Source organism: Phalacrocorax aristotelis, chromosome 3 (genome assembly GCF_949628215.1).
Source record: "Phalacrocorax aristotelis chromosome 3, bGulAri2.1, whole genome shotgun sequence".
Taxonomy (NCBI): domain Eukaryota; kingdom Metazoa; phylum Chordata; class Aves; order Suliformes; family Phalacrocoracidae; genus Phalacrocorax; species Phalacrocorax aristotelis.
The window spans coordinates 67,383,791-67,402,352 of NC_134278.1; the positions used below are offsets into that span (position 1 = coordinate 67,383,791).

An 18,562-nucleotide genomic window follows, 5' to 3' on the forward strand; every position below is an offset into this window, starting at 1 on the left:
GTTTAGTGTTTTACTGTGCTCACCTCTGAGGCATGTCTTTCTCATGCTGTTTAACTGCTGGGGGATATATGTTACCTTCTCTTCCTGGACTTGAGAACATTGCATAAAAGAGACTAATCTTCACTTGCATTTTTACAAACTTTTGAAAAAAAGACGCTCATAAATGTTAATTTTGGCTTTCATGGTCTCTAAGAATAGACTACAACATATCTGGATTTTCCCAGACCTGTCCTTGTTTCTCTTGTGCTCAGAAATGTTGTCTAGGCAGATTTGGAGGATGTCCTGTGTTTGTTCGAGATTTCCAGATATTGGGTAGTCCAGCTGGTACTGCTCCAGTACAGAGTACAGCAGTCCTGCATCAGCACTTGGAAGATGAGCTGAATTGCTCTGCGAACCGGGTGGCTGGCTAAGTCATTTATTTCAACGCTTAACCGTAAGAGTGATACATCTATTGTGCAGAGCCCAAGGGTCATTTTACTTCTGCTAATAAAGCGGTGTGGCTGTTATCACTGCTTTCCTGACCAAATCCTAGCTCCAGTGATCACATCCTACTTGTTGATGCTCCCTCAGGGGCTTGAACTGCAGGAGCTGCTCCAGTCCCCACCCTGAGCTCCTCGCACGCAGCTCTGCTTTGGTGGCAGGAGTCTGCATCCATGTGTGTCAGGGCAGTGCTCATGCCTGAAATCACAGCCAAGTTTGATGCCAGTTCCTTAAAAATTCCTGGCATGGTAGTCAGCACCCAGCAGCATCGAGGTCTGATGGGAAACCTGTTCCCATACTTTGGTCAGGGTTGGGTCAGGTCCCGGCCTGGGACTTCCTACACTGGGGGCTGGTTACTTGGGGTAAACCTGCCAGTTCTCCCCACCAAATCTGAAAGCCCAAACATGGTTTGAATGAGATAGGTTTAAGGAGGCTGAAAATAATCTGTAGTGAACTGTGTGAGGGTTGCAGGTCAGAGAGGCATCTATCCTTAACACACATGCAAGATTAATTTCATTGCTGAAATTTTCCTTGCTCCTTTTCTCAGGTGAACCCATTTAGTAAACACAGAGGCATCAACCATGTTCTCCACTATACAAACCAGAAAATTCATATATCTTTTTTTTTAAATGGCAGTTGTTATATATAGGTAACTAAACAAAATTAAGTTAAAACTCCCAATTGTATTATACATCTAAATCAGTGAGGAGTGCACAGCTTATGTTGTGGGTTTTTGTTTTTTAAAATAATGAATAGGGTTTGCATTCAAAATATCTGAGAATAATCTTATGGTTGCACAACTTATCATAATTATGGTGCTTGGGGACAAAAAAGGTTTATGAACTCTAATAAAATTCTACCTGTAAATGAGGAATTTAAATTTGCCTGTACAATTTCTGTAATATTATGCAAGTATCAGTTATTTATGCATTCAAGTGGCAGCAGTACATCTTTTAAAACAAATGGCCACTTGGTACTGTGGTTGCATGCACAGTTATTGTAACTGTGTCTGTAAATTACCTGTGTTGTTGAATACCACGGCTGGCAAAGAATAGCATGGCCATATGAGAAACACCTTTTAAGCTTTATTACAAATCATAATGTGTTATTTGGATCTGGTTTTAAATCAGTCACTTACTTTTTTCTCACAGGAGACTTAGCCAGAGGCCTACAACTGAAGAGCTAGAGCAAAGAAATATCCTAAAGCGTAAGTATTTTATTCAGGTTTATAGGTTTCAGCCAGCATTTACTTAGAAAGTGAGCATGTGTTGGATTCATATAGAAGCCTATCATTGTTGCTCTAGTGTTAGAGCCATAACTGGAGAGAAATTATGTTCTAGAAAATAACGTGTCAACACTAGATCTATATACTAACCTGTAAAAGCTGTGAAAATTGCATGTATTCAAGATGCTGAATTTTGCTTGTCTCAATCCCACTTCTTGAAGCTGGTCCCAAAAACCAGGAATGACTTAGATACCCCTTAGAAGTATTTCTAGGCTGGTTAAACCCCTCCACCTAATTTTTATGAGGAAGAGGAGGGAATATCAGTAGGAGACAGAGGTGGGATATAAGGGCAGAGGCTGGAAGGTCAAGTAGAAAGAGGAAAAGTGAAGCATTCAGTGGCAGTGCTGACTACTTCAGCATGCTAGCCTTCATATCCACTTCCGACATCTTGTGTACTGAAACTTGCATGAGACATTCTCACTGTACATCTTCCCATTTATTAAATCCTTCCTCGGTATACCTCTTGACAAATTTAAGTCATTCATTCAAATAGTCAGAGGCAGAGGAATGAAGTACTGTCGTGGTTTAGCCCCAGTCAGCAACCAAGCACCACGCAGCCGCTTGCTCACTCCCCCCTGGTGGGACGGGGGAGAGAATCGGAAGAGTAAAAGTGAGGTAACTCATGGTTTGAGATAAAGACAGTTTAATGGGTAAAGCAAAAGCCGTGCACACAAGCAAAGCAAAACAAGGAATTCATTCACCACTTCCCATGGGCAGGCAGGTGTTCAGCTGTCTCCAGGAAAGCAGGGCTCCATCACGCGTAACGGTTACTTGGGAAGACAAACGCCATCACTCCCAATGTCCCCCCCTTCCTTCTTCTTCCCCCAGCTTATTTACTAAGCATGATGTCATATGGTATGGAATATCCCATTGGCCAGTTGGGGTCAGCTGTCCCGGCTGTGTCCCCTCCCAGCTTCTTGTGCACCCGGCAGAGCACAGGGAGCTGAAAAAGTCCTTGACCAGCGTAAGCGCTACTTAGCAACAGCTAAAACATCTCCACATTATCACCGCTGTTTCCAGCAAAACGCCAAAACATAGTCCCATACTAGCTACTACGAAGAAATTTAACTCTATCCCAGCTGAAACCAGGACAAGTACATTGGGTGTTTACCCTCTGTACCTGTTCTCCCATGTACTTCTGTTGGTTTTCTTCTTAGGCTGGCAAGCACTTCTTAACAGGTATATTTTGTATCCCTTTATGAATCTTTCCATAATATGGGTGTTACCTAAACACACACTGTAACAGCTGTCATGCCCAGCTTCTCTAGCTCTGTGTTCATTCTGTAAGGGTAGCTAGTACGTGATATGTAAGTAGAAGAAATAAATGAAGAAAATGCATATGGAAGCATTTCACACATAGCAACAAATCCAAAAAGTCATCTATTCTTAAGCTCTAAGAACTTTCCACACTCGATGTAACTGAAAGAGCAGGTATAATGCTGTTATTTCCAACAATCATTCAGAGTTCATTGGTTGCATCCCCGCTGCACAGCATGCTAATGGAAGAAAAGAAAATGGGCTGTCTACCCAACAAAGGCCACGGACTGATCACTCTGTCACCTGCTCAGGCCAGGAAATCAAGGAGACAGAGCAATTACTGGCTTTCAGGCAACCATCCATGCTAATGAAATCCTACTGCTGTTGTTTAAGCTCTCAAAAGCCAAATAGGGCCATGTCATATTGAAAAGGGAAGCTACATAACCAACATGTATTATGGTGCACAGGAGAGGGTTCAAGGGGCTCCTGTCCAAGACATAATGTGAACAGACTTTCTAAGACTGTAATTTGTGAACCTATAGATTGCATAGGTAAATAAAATTTGAAATACTAACTTTTTTTATATGACAAACCGCTTTTACTGGACTATGTGAGAAAGGTAATTCCGAAACATCTTTGGTGGGCCAGGATTTGGCCACTGAGCTGGAAGCACCAGCTGGGCTTTCTTACTGCCCTCTCTGGCTGGCTAATCTCTAGATAACTAATCTAGCAACAAACCTGTGATGTACTTAATAGCCCTTTTGCCGTTGTTTATTCCATTCACCGATTTTGCAATAAGTAGCTCAAGACTAGAAAGCAGTTAATAGATTTCTTCTCCTGTTTCAGCTTGTTTACTTTAAGCTTTTGGCAACTTACCAGGCTTTGCACTCAATACCTCCAGCCATTCTCCCTTGCTGCTGGGGGGCTGTCTTAAAGAGGCAAGGGAGAGCAAGAATCAAGGCTGGGAAGCAGCATTATAAATCACAAAAAATTGCAGTCATTGATGAGCATGTAGAGTATCCAAAGCTGCTTTTTGCTCATTACCAAAATACCAAATATTTTGAGTTGACAGTGATCTGTAAAAAGCAAAGTGAACCAAAGCAAGCCATGGTTTATGATGACAGTCTGACTCAGAGCCCTTTCAGGGTGCACGTTCTCTCTCAGCTCTAAGACAGTTGTATTATTTATAAAAATTATTACATTCCCTTCCTGTGGATCATTCAAAAATGTTTACATCTCTTAAATGCCTTTGTTGTTGTAGGCAGCTTCTGTAAATTGGGATTTCTTTCATAAAGCTTCCTTCCTCCTATTTTTAAGCAATGGATGGGGAGAAGGGACTATATTATTGTGTGTACGTAAACTGCAGCTAAGGGAAGTACTGTTTTGCATAATATTTATCAGACTTTGAGGTTACATGAAGTGGTAAAGGTCTAAATGTTTATTTCAGGATTAAGTTCAACCCAAAACTTTTAAGAGTTTCAGAAAAAGTCCGCATTTTCTCCTTTTTTATATTTCCAGTCAGCGAGGAAATCTGTCTTGCAAGAAGTTTTGTTTTGATAATACTTCCAGATAAACCAGTTACTGAAAATCCTGTTACAGAATACAATCGCAAGACATTGCAGGCGGATTTCTGTAAAAACAATTTGGATAAAACTATCCAGACTTCCGAGTCTTCCCACACTAAAACAAAGTTACGATAACTGAAGAGTCCACTTGAAGGAATAGATAAAGTCCTGTGTTTTTAATAAAGACAGGTTTCTTGTGTACTGGCTTTGAGCCAGTAGTATTTACAATATTGCATTATGGCAAAGAAACTTTTATTCTTCCAGGAATTTTGGACTAAGATAACTGTATTTTCCTGTATTTGTGAGGGCCAGTGGGCTTCCTGCACTGTGCACCTGCATGCCTGCCAGTCCTGGCTTTGTGGAAAACAGAGTTTAGCTCTTGATGCTAGTTAAGCAATATTAGTGGTTATCTTTGCTTGCAAAACCAGGAAAGAGAAACCACTTTGTGCATTCCAGAGCACTGCAAGAGGCAAGCGCTTTATTTGTCTTTTCTTCCCCTTTCCCTAGCAAGCCCACAGAGAAGTCTAAACATAGCTAATCCCATAGGGACACAATGGAAAGTTCGGTTTTACGCCCCAGGAGTACTTTCTGGTCAAGAACAGAGCAGTCCTCAGGCAAAGCAATTTGTCTCTTCTCTTTTCCCCTTCTGGTATGAAACAAACGTCCAACAGAACAGAAAGTGACCAGATTTAATATGGCAGAAGTTGCAGGAGCAATAATGTATAGGTGCCAGGAAAACTGCTTGTTCTGCTTTGATTAGTGTTTTTTTTAACTCAAAGGCCACAGTAAGTAACGCTAAACAAAATTGTTTAAAATAGGAGTCAAATCCCAGTTTGACCTCCTAGGAGCTGCAGGCAGGGAAGCAGGGAAACCATAGTTTTGCTGGGATCTAACTGGGGACTTGTGCAAGCAAAGGGCACTTGCTGGGCTGATCCTTTGCCAGTACGGCAGCAGCGGGACATCTGAGGAGGGGACTTGCAGCTGGCAATGCTGTGTTTATATTTTTTTTCTCCACATCACACAGATTAGATCTGCTTTTAAGGTGGAAAGCAGTCAGAAGTCTGTTCCTATGCATTAATGTGTTCCTGTTTGGGCAAGTGAGTCAGTTCATACCTGCTGCCAAAACGTGGCCCTCTGGCTGGAATTTTCCACAACACCTGAAGGAAGCAGGAGCACCAGACCCATTCTTTTTAGCACCACACAGCTTCTTAACTCACTACAGCAACTTTCAAAACTTTTACCTTAAAAGACCATAAATACGCTGTAGGTGTTATTGTTGGTAGGAATTTTTATCAGGGCAGTGTTTCTGCAGCACTGGCTTTAATGCAAAACCCTGCCCAGCAGGCTGGAGATGGTAAATAGGTGCTTTAGGTACCAGTCAGTGCCATAGATGGAGGACCGTTTGCTAAACAGTGGATTCAGTATGTTAGCAGCAGCCACCAGATTTCAGTCCCTTTCCTTTAGCTCTTGAGTTTTATTCCTAGAAGTAAAATCACTTTAATATATAAATCACATCCTGCCCCATGACCTCTCAACGCAGAAGACTATTCCCCATGGGTTCAATCCCCACCTGCTTTGCCCAGGCATGAAGGAAGCTCCTGGTCCCTCCTGTTAGAGCTGTCACCTGAAAGGTGTGCTTCCAGCCCTCCTCACCAGCCTCCTCGAGGACCTGCCTGGACCCTTTGCCCAGCAGCTAAGATGATGGCCCTGCTCATCTACCATTTCTCAGTGATTTCCCATGTCCAGCCACCCCTTCATGCAGTCATCTGTACTCTGGGTCTGCAGCCCACAGGGACGTAGCCTCACAACTTGGGATAGGCAGCTAACCTTCAACCTCCCTAAATGTCCAGATCAACTTTTCTGATTTATTTTATCCTCCTCCAAAATACAGAAAAACTATTTCATGTGGCCATGCTGTTGGTAGTTGTTTCTTAAGGTACACATTAAGCAGTGTGAGCCGCTGTTGCTTACATCAGGCGCCTTATTGCTGCTTCTTAGGAGACAGCATGGTTTAGATAGCAAAGAAATGTCAAGATATGAATAACACAGAATGTATTTTATAAACTAAATTAAGGAAAAGGCAGTACAGCAATGTGTATATCCAGCTGCATTTTTTCTGCTGTGTCTGCTACTGGAGAATTTCTGTAGGACTTAAGCAACTCAGTTCATGAAGGAACAGAATTTTTTATGTCAAATGATTCCCAGCTGAATGGAACCCCAAATTAATAGTTTGTGTTTAATTACCTCAGTTATTATGTCTATTGATTGCAAAGACAGTATGTTTAAATAAAAGACTAAGATGATTTACCTGTCCTAAAACAGCTAGAGAGCTTTTGATTTTGTTAGGTGATGTTAAAACAGTTCTCATTTGAAGTTGTAAGTCCTTAAATACACCCAACTTGTTTATTGATAGGTATATTTTAAAATTTTTTTTAAATGTAGCTCAATCTTTAACTCTCCATTCTTCACTTTTAGTCAGTTTACACTTCCTCTGTGGAAACAGACTATCCATTTCTTCACCATTTAAGTGAAAAACTGTTAAAAACTATAAATAACATTCACATTTCAGTATTTCAGTAAAATCACCGTCAACACTAGATCCAACCTAATCCTGGCAGCAAGCCTGTGTGATTGCATCTTGCTAATGGAAACCTGGGGTTGCTGTTGGACTTTTCTCACAGAGCAGGCCTTGGGCTGGTGTCACCTTTTTCCTACTGTAACTTTCTTCTTTTGGGTTTTGTTTGTTTGGGGTTTTTTTTAATAATTTGTTCCTCTTCCCCTTTCCTTTGTTTCTTCTTACATGAGAGCCTTTGAGTCAGCAAAGGAAATCTGCAGGTACCATGAGGTGACCTGCATCGAGCTGTCTCCACCGTATCAGTCAGTCATGATACAGAAGATCCTCTGTGGCCAGGTTGCCTATACTAACAGAGCAGGCTGGCCATAGCAGACAGGGAAAATTGGACTATACCAAGATTTAAAACTGCCTTTTCATCTGTACAGGTTAGCTGCATCCACAATAGACAGATTAATTACTTTAAATTTATAGTTAGCTGTGAACTGCAACGTGGAGTCCATAACCTCCAACCATGAATAAAACAGGATCAGAATTTTATGGATATCTCTAGGTGGGATATTTCAGCCACAACAAAGTTAACTTTGCACATAACCCTCAGAGGTAGACTGAAAGGGCAAAAAATATTCTTCAAAATGTACATCAATTAAAATACTGCTGAGTCCATATGAACATGCCTGTGTGATTTCCACTGACACTCAAATCAAGTTTGGTTAGCACAGAAATTTGTTAAAAGCACATTCCAGTCTCATGCCCAAATACATTCAAAAAATGCACCTAATTTTCTGCTGTACTCACTCATTTGGTCTAGCTAGTGGCCCTTAACCAAGAGGGCTTGAGTGCTGAATTATATGCCTGCATTATAAAAGCAGAAAAAACAATTATAAAGTAACAAACCCATTTTGCACTAACAAATAACAATGTAATGAATTGTCATTGATTCATTGCATCCTGTAGCAGTAGAAGACACTCGGCTGATTCTGATACTCAGAGCAAACTGTTTGCTTGACCCTTATGAATAATTAGACTCTAAAGTCAAAAGGTGGCATTTTGGAAATAAAAGCAACAGTGATTTTAATGTTAGAACAAGTAATTGAAACATTAGGCAGCTCTTTCAGGGTACTTCTTGTTTGCTGTTACACAGAAAGAAAATGACAGACGCCTCCTCTTCGCTGTGTTCCTGACCCAAAGTGGTGACTTGAGATGTCTGCAGAATCAGGGGAAATGAGGATAGGGAAAAGAAATAAGAGCACACAAAATCCAAAAAGCAGACAACACATGCAGGATCACCCAGAAATATGAGGAAACATGAGCCAGGACTTGAAGTCCTGAAGCTTTCAACCAAGAGAAAAACAGTATGTGCAGTTATAATACTTATTCACTCCTTTTTATCTCTTCTGAAAACAGAGAAGAATGAAGAAGAGGAACAGGAAGCCAAAAGAGAAATAAAACGTAGACTCAGTAGAAAGGTGATGATGTGTTTTTGTATTGTGTATTTGTGTACATAGGATTATTTTTTATAAGATTCTAAAAATCAGTGTGTATATATTACTGCAAATGTCCATCACTCATGCCCCCAGATTAGAAACCTGTTTAAAAAGCAGTACAAGCCAAGTCCACTTTGGGGAAACTCCATCCTGTCCGGTTTTGCATACCTGGAAAAGCATACGGAGTCTGGCTGTGCTTAATATTTGTCCCTGTAAGCAGGAGAGAGAAATGACGTGTGTTTCCTCTGTGAGCATGACCACTGCTGTCATGTATGTTTGAGGGCAGCCACACCTGTAGATCCACTCTTCCCTAGAGCAGGGCAGCAAACCAGTGTGGGCCCTCAGAAACCCCTTCACCGTTCTTCTAACCACGTCAGTGGTCTTGGCCGCTGCGGGTGGGGTTGTGCTCATTGTCCCTGGAAATCAGGCAGCTATGGATCTGCTGCCCTGACTTCTGGGAGAGGATGGGGGGAGTTTTCATACGTATCCCTAGTCTGCCCTTCTCTGCAAAAATAAAGTTTCCTTAATATGATCATCCTTAGTTAATTAAAGGGAGTATTGTTTGAGGTGACTGAAACAGTTTGGCATCATAATGACACCCAGATGTTCAAACCCAATTTTTTTAGTTAGGCAGACACCTCCAAATCCTCCTTATTTTCAATATTATAGTTGAACACAGCAGACTGTGTAATCATTAATGCAAACGGACCTACTGCCTAGTGGTGTAAACAGTGTGACAGTTGCAAAGTCACAATTAATATTCCAGGGATAACTGTCATGATTGTCTGTGACCTGCCCGACAAAGGCTATTTTTATAATTGAAGAAATTAGGTTGTGCTGCTTCCCCATTCCCGTGCAGTGCTCCCAGGATGGTACCTTTTTTTAGACACCTGAAAGTGACCCTATTTAGAAATACCATTAAAGTTCTCTTGAGATTACATCATACCCTCTGCTTTTATTTTATTTTATTTCATCTTATTAAATGTACTATTTTTTGCCTCCTGCTTACAGCTCAGCCTGCGGCCTACAGTGGCTGAACTTCAAGCAAGAAGAATCCTTCGATTTAATGAGTACGTGGAGGTCACAGATTCTCCGGATTATGACCGTCGTGCCGACAAGCCTTGGGCCAGGTTAACTCCCGCAGACAAGGCAAGGGGCAAATGTAGATTATAAGAAAATGCTCGCATCTGTCACTTTTGGGGGGGGCTTTCCTCTGGTTTACATTCTCTTAATGCCAACATCACAAATGACATCTGCTGGAGGCAGTGAGATTGCCATGGTACTACTTTGCATCTACTGCTTGCAGCTAAGAAAACCCACTCAGGTGCCTATTAATAGCATATTTGCCACTTCCATTATGGCAGTTCAGGCCAGAATTTCTTGCATTTTTAAAGCCTTGCTAAGCTAGGCACACACTGTTAGCGAAGGTGGCCATGACCCATGGAATTCAGACCAGGTTTCTGCAGGCAGAAGCCTGCCTCACTGCCACCGAGAGTTACTTTTGCAGCTCATTAAAGTGAAAAATGGAGAAGTCGCTCCATCCTCCTAAGGGTTCTTGGGCACAACTGTCAGTGCAGGAGCTGACTGTATGTGTGCAGCATGCCATCTTGGTAAGTTTTCCCCCAACATGCTACAGTTAATAGTTCCTCTGCCTAACTACAAAGGATGAGACAAATGATTCTGTGATTCTCTTTTAAAAACCAAATCATTCAAAGATTGCCATAAAAAACTCTTCCATTTCCCTCCTATACCACTTCATAAAAGGAAAGCTGTAGGATTTATGTATCAAAAAGTGCTGGCCCTTAGCACTGGATCTGAAGCAACTTTTATGGAAAGCCTATGAGATGTGCTTGTCATGAAAAGTGATATGTGCAAGAGCCCACTGTCTTGTGGGTAAGGACTGTGAAGCACTGATTTTATTTCCACTTCTATTTTAATATTAATGCCAGCTCACCTGATAATCAAAGGAGAACGTCATATCAAGTCAAGGTGGAGACATTAAAAATGTACCCAGAAGTGTTTGTAAATGTTGGTTCTAAGAGGTGCTGAGCACATTCTAGTCCTCAGGTAGTCTGCGGGAGGTTAGATCACCCAGCAACCCCACTTTCACCTAGGTCCAACCAGGGTAAACTGCACTAGAAAAACACTTGTGTTTCCTACCTACTTTAGGGTAGCAGTTTTTAATCTGATTTCATTTCGTAACGAAGAGGTGCCCAAGGCTGGTTCTGTGATCCCCATGTTTGTTGGCCTCAGCAGAAAGGCAGACCTTGGGCTGCCAGGAAACTCCCTTGCCCTTTTTTCCCAAGGAAGTAATTTTTCTAATGCCAGTGGGAGCAGAAAATTGTACTGGAACTATATTATGGAGCTGGAGCTCTGGTGTCTTTGCTGCTGATTTGGTGCTCAGAAATGGCTGTCTCTTTCCTAGCTATTACAGAAGCCTCATGTAAGCATGCTGTTGTGGCTAAACAGAACCATCCCCTGCTTAAAATGAGGTTTCTCATTTATGAGACCGCAGTCTGGTGATGCTATAATTTAATCATGCTGCTTGTCTGTTTTGCATTGAAAGGCATGCATACCAGATGAGATTTCTTTAGGGATTAATGAAATTATACTGCTTTTATTTAAAATGGTGAAAGAGTGAGTAAGAATAAACTGTCATTTCATTTCACAGTGAAGGTAGGAAAGCGCATGGCATAGAAACAAAAGTCCTTGTAGTATATATTAGAATATTTCAGAAATTGCATGTATTATCTGATGAACTAAATTGCTTATCACTCTTCTAACATAAGCAACAAGTTGTTTACAAAGTGCACTGATTTTCTGCTGTTCTTTAGTATATGCTAACTGAAAACACAAGCCTTAAATGCCCAAATATTTCATGTAATTTTACATAAAACTGATCAAACCGAGTGACTAGTTCCACTTAAAAAATCCTATTCATCTTGCATTCCTGAATTCCTGTCTTCAGTGGGGAGATACAAGGCCCCTGCTGTGTGTACAGTGGCTGTGCAGGCAGCATGACTCACCAGCTCCTCAGGGGCTGTGCCTGGAGATGTAATCCCCTCAGATTGCACACCCAGCAGGTGACTGTTGAGGTAACCCAGTGCCTTGCCCGTTTTTATCTGTAGCAAGTGCTGCGTTTCGGTGGTGGGTTGGTTCACCCATTGCAGTAGATTTGGTGTTTCTTTGTGTATTGTTAGTGTTTGGTGCTTTGGGCCTCTTTGTAGTGTATTACTGCTTCAAATAGCTGTAATTGAAAAAAGTCATTTGTGTTGATGAGGAGAAATATATAAGAGCTGTGGCTGTGGATTACAGTAAGGGAGACTGTAAAATGGGAACTGTAAGGGAACCTGCAAGAGTAGGGCCAGGTTCCTCTCAGACTCTACTTGCTTTAAGATTCATATTTCTCATGACTGCATATGTCATTATTGTTTATTAGGCAGCAATACGGAAAGAACTGAATGAATTTAAAAGCACAGAAATGGAAGTACATGAAGAAAGTCGGCAATTTACCAGGTGGGTGAATCCCTCTTCATGCATAAGTCAGAGACATGAGTATGACAGGGAACCCCTGCCTTTCTGCAAGGCCTCTGCAGTTGTATCATGACTTGCATGGATTCCTACCACAAGTCCCCTTGAATCCCACCAGAATCCCACCACTGATTCTGTTGGGATTCCCAGTGTTGCTGGCTCCATCCCTGAAGCTGGGTAGTTGACACAGCAGTGAAGGTGACTGCAGTGGATCAGCTGCTACGTGGAAAAAAGATTGTTTGGGACATCTGAAAAATAATCCTTTGAAGGGACTCAGCGTTTCTCACAGATGAAGTTAAGAGTCCTTAGGCACAAAAACAATGGCATGTCCTTCTTTGGCAGTACTCCCTTGCTCATGAAAGTATACATTTTAGTAGATGTGTTTGGTTAGTGAAAACTAGATGATGTGTTGAACATCAGAAAAGCTCACCCATGTTCTGGGGAGCTTCCTAAGGGTCACCTAGGCTCCTGGCAGCAGTTTCTGGGGAACAAGACAGATTCTAATATCTTTGCTACTTTCAATGTGTTAATCTGGATTTGGTTTGTTCTCTGCTTTGGTTAACACCAAGATGTTGTCTGAAGCATTACTATTTAAAGAGCTCTGAAGTGTCCACGATTTTTAGCAGGAGCTCAAATTTGGCAGAGTTATTCCTAGGGGCAGGGAGGCACTTTCTGCCATCCCCATCGCATCTGTCAGTAATTTTTTAAGTTATAAAGACTGAAAATAGCCACCAGTGAGAAAAACTTGCTCTTGGGATTAGCCAACATCACATACATAGTAGTATGGTCTTCACTTCCATGCAGAGTTAAGTCAGATAAAAATAATTGCCCAAGTCTGGGTCCCTTCCTGTTCCCACTACTGTTTCAATCAAACTCAGCATCAGAGCAAGTGAGTGTGAATCCTGTAATGAAAGAGAGTGTCACAAGGGAAATCGACAAGGGGAGATGGGTGCTTGGTAATTTCTGGCATCTCCTAGTTCAGTGCTTGATTTCACAACTTCAGTGATTTTTTTTCTTACCAAAACATGGATTTTTTCTATAATACTATAAACTCACTGCAGTGTAGACATATCATGAATAAATTAATTTTTAGAAAAACAAACCAGTTTCACAGACAGCAAACCTAAGCCAGGAGATGAACTATGAGGCAGAGTTTTAATCTTGCATCACATTCTGAACATTAGAAAATGTCCTTTTCAAACATGGATTTGTATATTTTCATTTGGCTTCTGATGTAATTTTCTCTTCAGGTAGTGGGTAGTATATCTTCTTTAGAATATATAAAAATACTACTTGAAAAAAATTAGCATCCCAAAGGAGAGAAGGAAAACGAGCAGGAATAGAAACCTGGCTGTGTGCTGAGAGAGATGGAGTGCAACCCCCTGCTTACATTGTTATGTTTTTGAGTTGCATTGCAATATAGAAGCGTAAGTACAGCTAGGCATGAGTCACACAAAAAGAATTGGATATTTTTTCATGAGAATTGAAAACAGTTGAGACGGATTACAATTGGATTCTTGAGAGCTGAACCAAAAATATGAGGGATCCAATGGAGTGATGAGTTAAAAAGTGAATTATGTTTTTTGAGAAGGGCTTTGGAATATGGAGTAAAAAATAGGCACAGCCAAATTGTCATAAATATAGGCAATGATTCTATAGGGTCCTGGAAGAATTTCAACCTGAGGGAAATCAGGCGCACTCTGTTCCCTCTCCACCCTCTCTTTTTTTCATTGGTCGTGTTGTAGAACCACTGCACAGAAGTCAGCAGAGTAACACTAGAAGCAGCTAATTAAGAGCAGAATTAGATGCAGATGTTTTAAGTCAATTGCAATTTTGAAAATAAAAAGAGATTCTGTTTCCTCTGGGACCTCTCATTAGCAATTATGTAGTTCACCACTACATTTGGATTGATACAACAGAAGTGATTTGTTTTAAGAAAACTGTAGGCAAAAGTCGCTAGCCAGAGAATGAATTACTCATCTTTTCATTTTTTTTTCAAGGAGATCACTGAGAGAATATAAACCAAAAGGCACTTGCATTGGCAGATGGTTAACAAAGGCTTATTCGTGAAGCTCTATGGTAGAATGAGACAAGAAGGAAGCTGCCTATTAAACAAAAATAGCTTATAGCATATAGTTTCTTCTATTTTTACATATTGAATATAAGACACTAATATTACAACCAGTATTTACAATATCTTTGAATTGTTAAAATTCACTGTTAAACTTGGGAAAGAAAAAACACTGGTTTTCATTGTTCATAATTTACCATAATGGCTGTCAGTTGAATTGTTTCTATACTCCCAATAATTTAGACCGATTCCTTCTGTTACGAAATAACAGTGTCTTGAATCCAAGACACTGAGTTCCTAAAAATAAATAAATAAAAGTTTGAGAAGAGGATATTAGTAGATGTTTATAAAGAGTTTCTAATGCAAATGCTATATATAGTCCAATATATAGTTATTCTACACAAATACAAAAACCCAGTGTCTTTTCTGCAAGGCACTGTACCCTCGCTTAGCAGATAAGCTGCATACCTATGACTGTCAGCTCGTGTGTACACCTCCTTTCTTTGAGAAGTACATCCCTGTATTGTACTGTACCACATTACAGGGGTCATGTGTGGCTTGTTTCTTTTCTCTTCTCTGGAACTGTTAAGAGAAAATGTGCCAAACAAAAACTTACGTAAATCTACTGTGTTAGGCACATCACTACCTATGCTGTTGTAAATTTGCTCCATCTTACCTCATGGATAGATGCATTTTTAAAGTCATTTAAACAGAGATTTAGAAGTGTGGTGGTCGATATGTTGAACACCTGATACTGATGCCCTTCTTGCCTTTGAGTCATTATGTTTAAGCTGAGTTAGAATTTCAATTGCTGTAGGTTCCTAAGTTATTCTAGAAAGGTTGGTAACACACTTTGAAGCAACCCACCTCACTATCCATCATACAGGCTATCTGGAGTGATGTACACACCCTACCTAAAAGTCTGAAAAATAGTGAGGTGTATTTGGACCTTCATGTGCCACAGCTGGTTGCTGTTAATAGGAAGAAAGCATCTGCAGTGCTATAAAATTTGTTGCTTACTTAAAAAAATACAAAATTTTTGTTAGCTTCATTTTGCAGAAGGATTAAAAACCAGAAATTTAAGTTTTATGGCTTAGCAAAGCTTTTCTGATTTACTGACAGTGTCTCCAAATAGTGGATGCAACCGTGGCTAAATCTATATTGGTAAACAAAACAGACTGGAGACTCTTCTCTGGCCCTGAGGCCAGCAGGCTTGGGACAGCTTGAATCCATACAGTTAACTTCTCCCCCACCCAAAAACAGGGTGATGCCCCCCCCATACGCAGCCTGCCTATTGGCCTGTGCTAATCCCAGCCATGCCCAGGCAGTATCTGGAGGAGTGCTGATTGACCCAAGCAAAACTGTGCCAGGGACCACAGTAAGAGGTTAATGGTATGGAGAGACAGACATATACCATACATGCCCGAGCCATGCCATAGCCCTGTTTGGTTTCCTAGTAGAGAGAGAGACAGACAGTGAGGGGTGATAGGGCTGACTCTAATCCAATGTAGACCAGGAAAATCAGGAATAACTCTGTTCAAGCAACAAAAATAAACAACTGTGAGAGCAGGATGAGGATTGGTGTAATTGTCAGTTTAAATAATATAATTCTAAGTTTTTAAATGATTTATCATTTCAGGTTTCATCGTCCGTAACTGTTTGACCACACCCCACATTTCATGTAACAATTTTCTTTGGGGAAATCATTGTGTCCTGAAGACCTGAGATTGCACTGGAACTTGACTGAGTGTGAGTGTGTGCTACAGCTTACCCTGAGGTTAACGAACGATGTGGCCCTCGTCTTTACCAATGGACAAATTATTTGTCTAGGAGGAGAACCCACATGAAGTGTTTGTCAGTGTTAAGGCAAACCATGGTTCTGTGGCTAGCCCACACAAATGAATCGGTGGACTTCTTCGGAGCTCCACAAGTCAGGAAGAGCTGAAGACAATCGCTTGAGAGCCTGCTACCAGGAACTCATCAGACTTCATAGCGTTGTGACTGAGGGTAACTGAGAGGGAGGAGTGTGAAGAGGACTGAGAGCATGGGGAAGGAGAGACTTTGCTTGTCAGTCCACAGAGAAAAGTGGAATGGATGGGACTGCTTAACGATGCACTTGGCCAGTGGGAGGAATTGTTTTAAAAAAAAAAGATGAGAGTATGAGCAACTGTGCATGTATTTTGTTTAGTGGCTGCAGCCTGTCTTAGAAAGACAGCAGGCCACAGGTCCTCATGTCATCAGTACTTTAGTGAAGAACTGTAATTTTCTCTGGTGCCAGTAAATACAGTTGCCAGAAATTAGTCCTAGTATAACTCAGCTGTCTTTTTTAAAATTGCAATGAGCATGCTTCAGGAAACTACACCAAACATTCATACAGAACAAGTCATATATTTTGGGGTTTTTAATGTTGACATACTCTGGATGCTCAGAAATACATAAACAGGATTTGAAGGACAAATAATGTGACACTATGAATGCAATGAAATGCTTCATGTTTAGAAACACTCCTTGCTGTCACTTGCCATTCAAACCACAGGGATCATCATCTCTCTCACCTGTGGCAGGCAGTGGTGACAATTTTGACATCATGCTAGTGGGAATCCAAAATCAGAATTGAAATTGGGTACAAAAGTGTTCACTGGTGGGCTTCAGCAGTGATTACTAATGTGACTTCTCATGTTTAAAGACTCTTGCACTGCTTGGAAGAAGAGCTCCCAGATGTGTCAGTATGTCTTCAGCCAGTGGTTTTGTAAAAGCAAATGGAAAATCCTTAGAGTGTCTGCAGCCTGTTTTTGTTGAGTGTGAAGAATGCTTCTTAGATTAATAATTTTTTATACTATCTTGAAATTGTATATGTGAATACAGTACTATTAAAATTAAGTGGTATGGAGTGTGAAAGGCAATACATGGTTTTTCTAAGTTGGCCCAAAAGCCTATTAAAAAGCCTGTGGCGTTGTTTACACTAAGAAATTCTCTTTCTTATATTAGCACTTATTTATCCTTTGAATTAATGTACACAACATTTTTGGGGGGTCTGGAATTCACATATGCATACATTTAAAGCAGTATTACTATATATTTGCTATTTATCCTTTCTAATGTGTGTACATATTACAATTTATTTTTGTCTTTTATGTGCCCTGTTTAGTTTTTAATTATGAAGTGTAAGTATTTCTTTTTCAGGCAATAAAAGGTCTGTGTAGATGTCATTTTTACCTCAGAACCTGCAGTAGATTCTTGTGGAATGTTTTTAGGTTATAAAATTGAAGGTTGCTGTTTTAGATGTCAGCCTAAAGGCAGGAAGGCAATTTGGTGGCTAAAATTAGATCTCCCTCTTTACTGATATTTACAAGACCAGGTTTGCATAAATGGAGTGGATTATTTTAGTAAAGAGCAATTCTAGTAACAGGAGAGTGCTTTGCAACAGCTGGCACTCTATTATTTTTAAAGACAGTGACAAACCTTTTTTAAAAAAGATAGAGGTATATGACACTTAGGATCACTTAACATTTTAGTAAAAACCCAATGACGTATGGACCCCAAACTATCAATAACCAAATAAAATAACCATCTACATGCTTGCAGCAAAGAAAAGGAAGCAGCACCTTCTTTTTTTAATGGAATCAATAAGAGGCATTAGGATTCCATTTGCAGAAAACAGTTTAGCTTCTGTGAGGCCCATCATTTTATAAATATAGAAACACCACTTCGACATCAAGGAAGCAGCGAAAACGTATTCTTTGGCACTAAATCATGGAGGAATGATCAGGCCATTAGCGTTAAGGTTTGTCAGCAATTCTGGTAGAATCCTAAGTTTTTGTTTTTAGAATTTTAGAGTAAACTTAAAAACTTACAGTAGCACTTAATAAATAGTTCTCCTGATTAAACTTTTTGTTGTCGTTGTTGCCAAATTTAGAAATGTGTGTCCAAAATCGTATAGAGGCCTACTATGTTGACTTTGAAGTATAAAACACAGTAAGTATTTCACTTCAAAGGAAACAAGTGGAGCAATTAAATAGACCTCAGTGTTGCCTTAATCACTTTCAAACATTTGAAAGCAGCCAAGATACTAAAGGCAGGAAGGTAGCTGTTGCACAGGCAGCATAACTTGGACAGAGGTGAAGTCAGACTGTACAGACTTTATATATGACAGTAGTTCCACTGACATGCCAGGATACATACAGGTTACATAAGCGAACTATAACTTGTTAAACTCTTAGGATGAAGTGAATGAATTGAGTTTGCAAGAAGACATACCTCTATACTAGGCCTGGACCATGGATGGCAAGACATGTGGCACCTTCTCATTTAAGA

At 40.5% G+C, this 18,562-nt stretch overlaps 1 protein-coding gene across 5 annotated transcripts in view; it reads left to right on the forward strand.

Moving 5' to 3' along the window:
* Nucleotides 1–18,135, forward strand: part of PHACTR2 (phosphatase and actin regulator 2) — a 143,561-nt gene extending 125,426 nt beyond the window's left edge. For all 5 annotated transcript variants that reach the window (XM_075087808.1, XM_075087809.1, XM_075087812.1 and 2 more), the window contains 5 exons: nucleotides 1,632–1,687; nucleotides 8,567–8,628; nucleotides 9,658–9,795; nucleotides 12,086–12,162; nucleotides 15,888–18,135. In XM_075087808.1, the coding sequence (XP_074943909.1) occupies nucleotides 1,632–1,687; nucleotides 8,567–8,628; nucleotides 9,658–9,795; nucleotides 12,086–12,162; nucleotides 15,888–15,903 (349 nt within the window). In that variant the 3' untranslated portion in view covers nucleotides 15,904–18,135. The remainder of the gene's footprint in view (nucleotides 1–1,631; nucleotides 1,688–8,566; nucleotides 8,629–9,657; nucleotides 9,796–12,085; nucleotides 12,163–15,887) is intronic.
* Nucleotides 18,136–18,562: the final 427 nt, after the last annotated feature.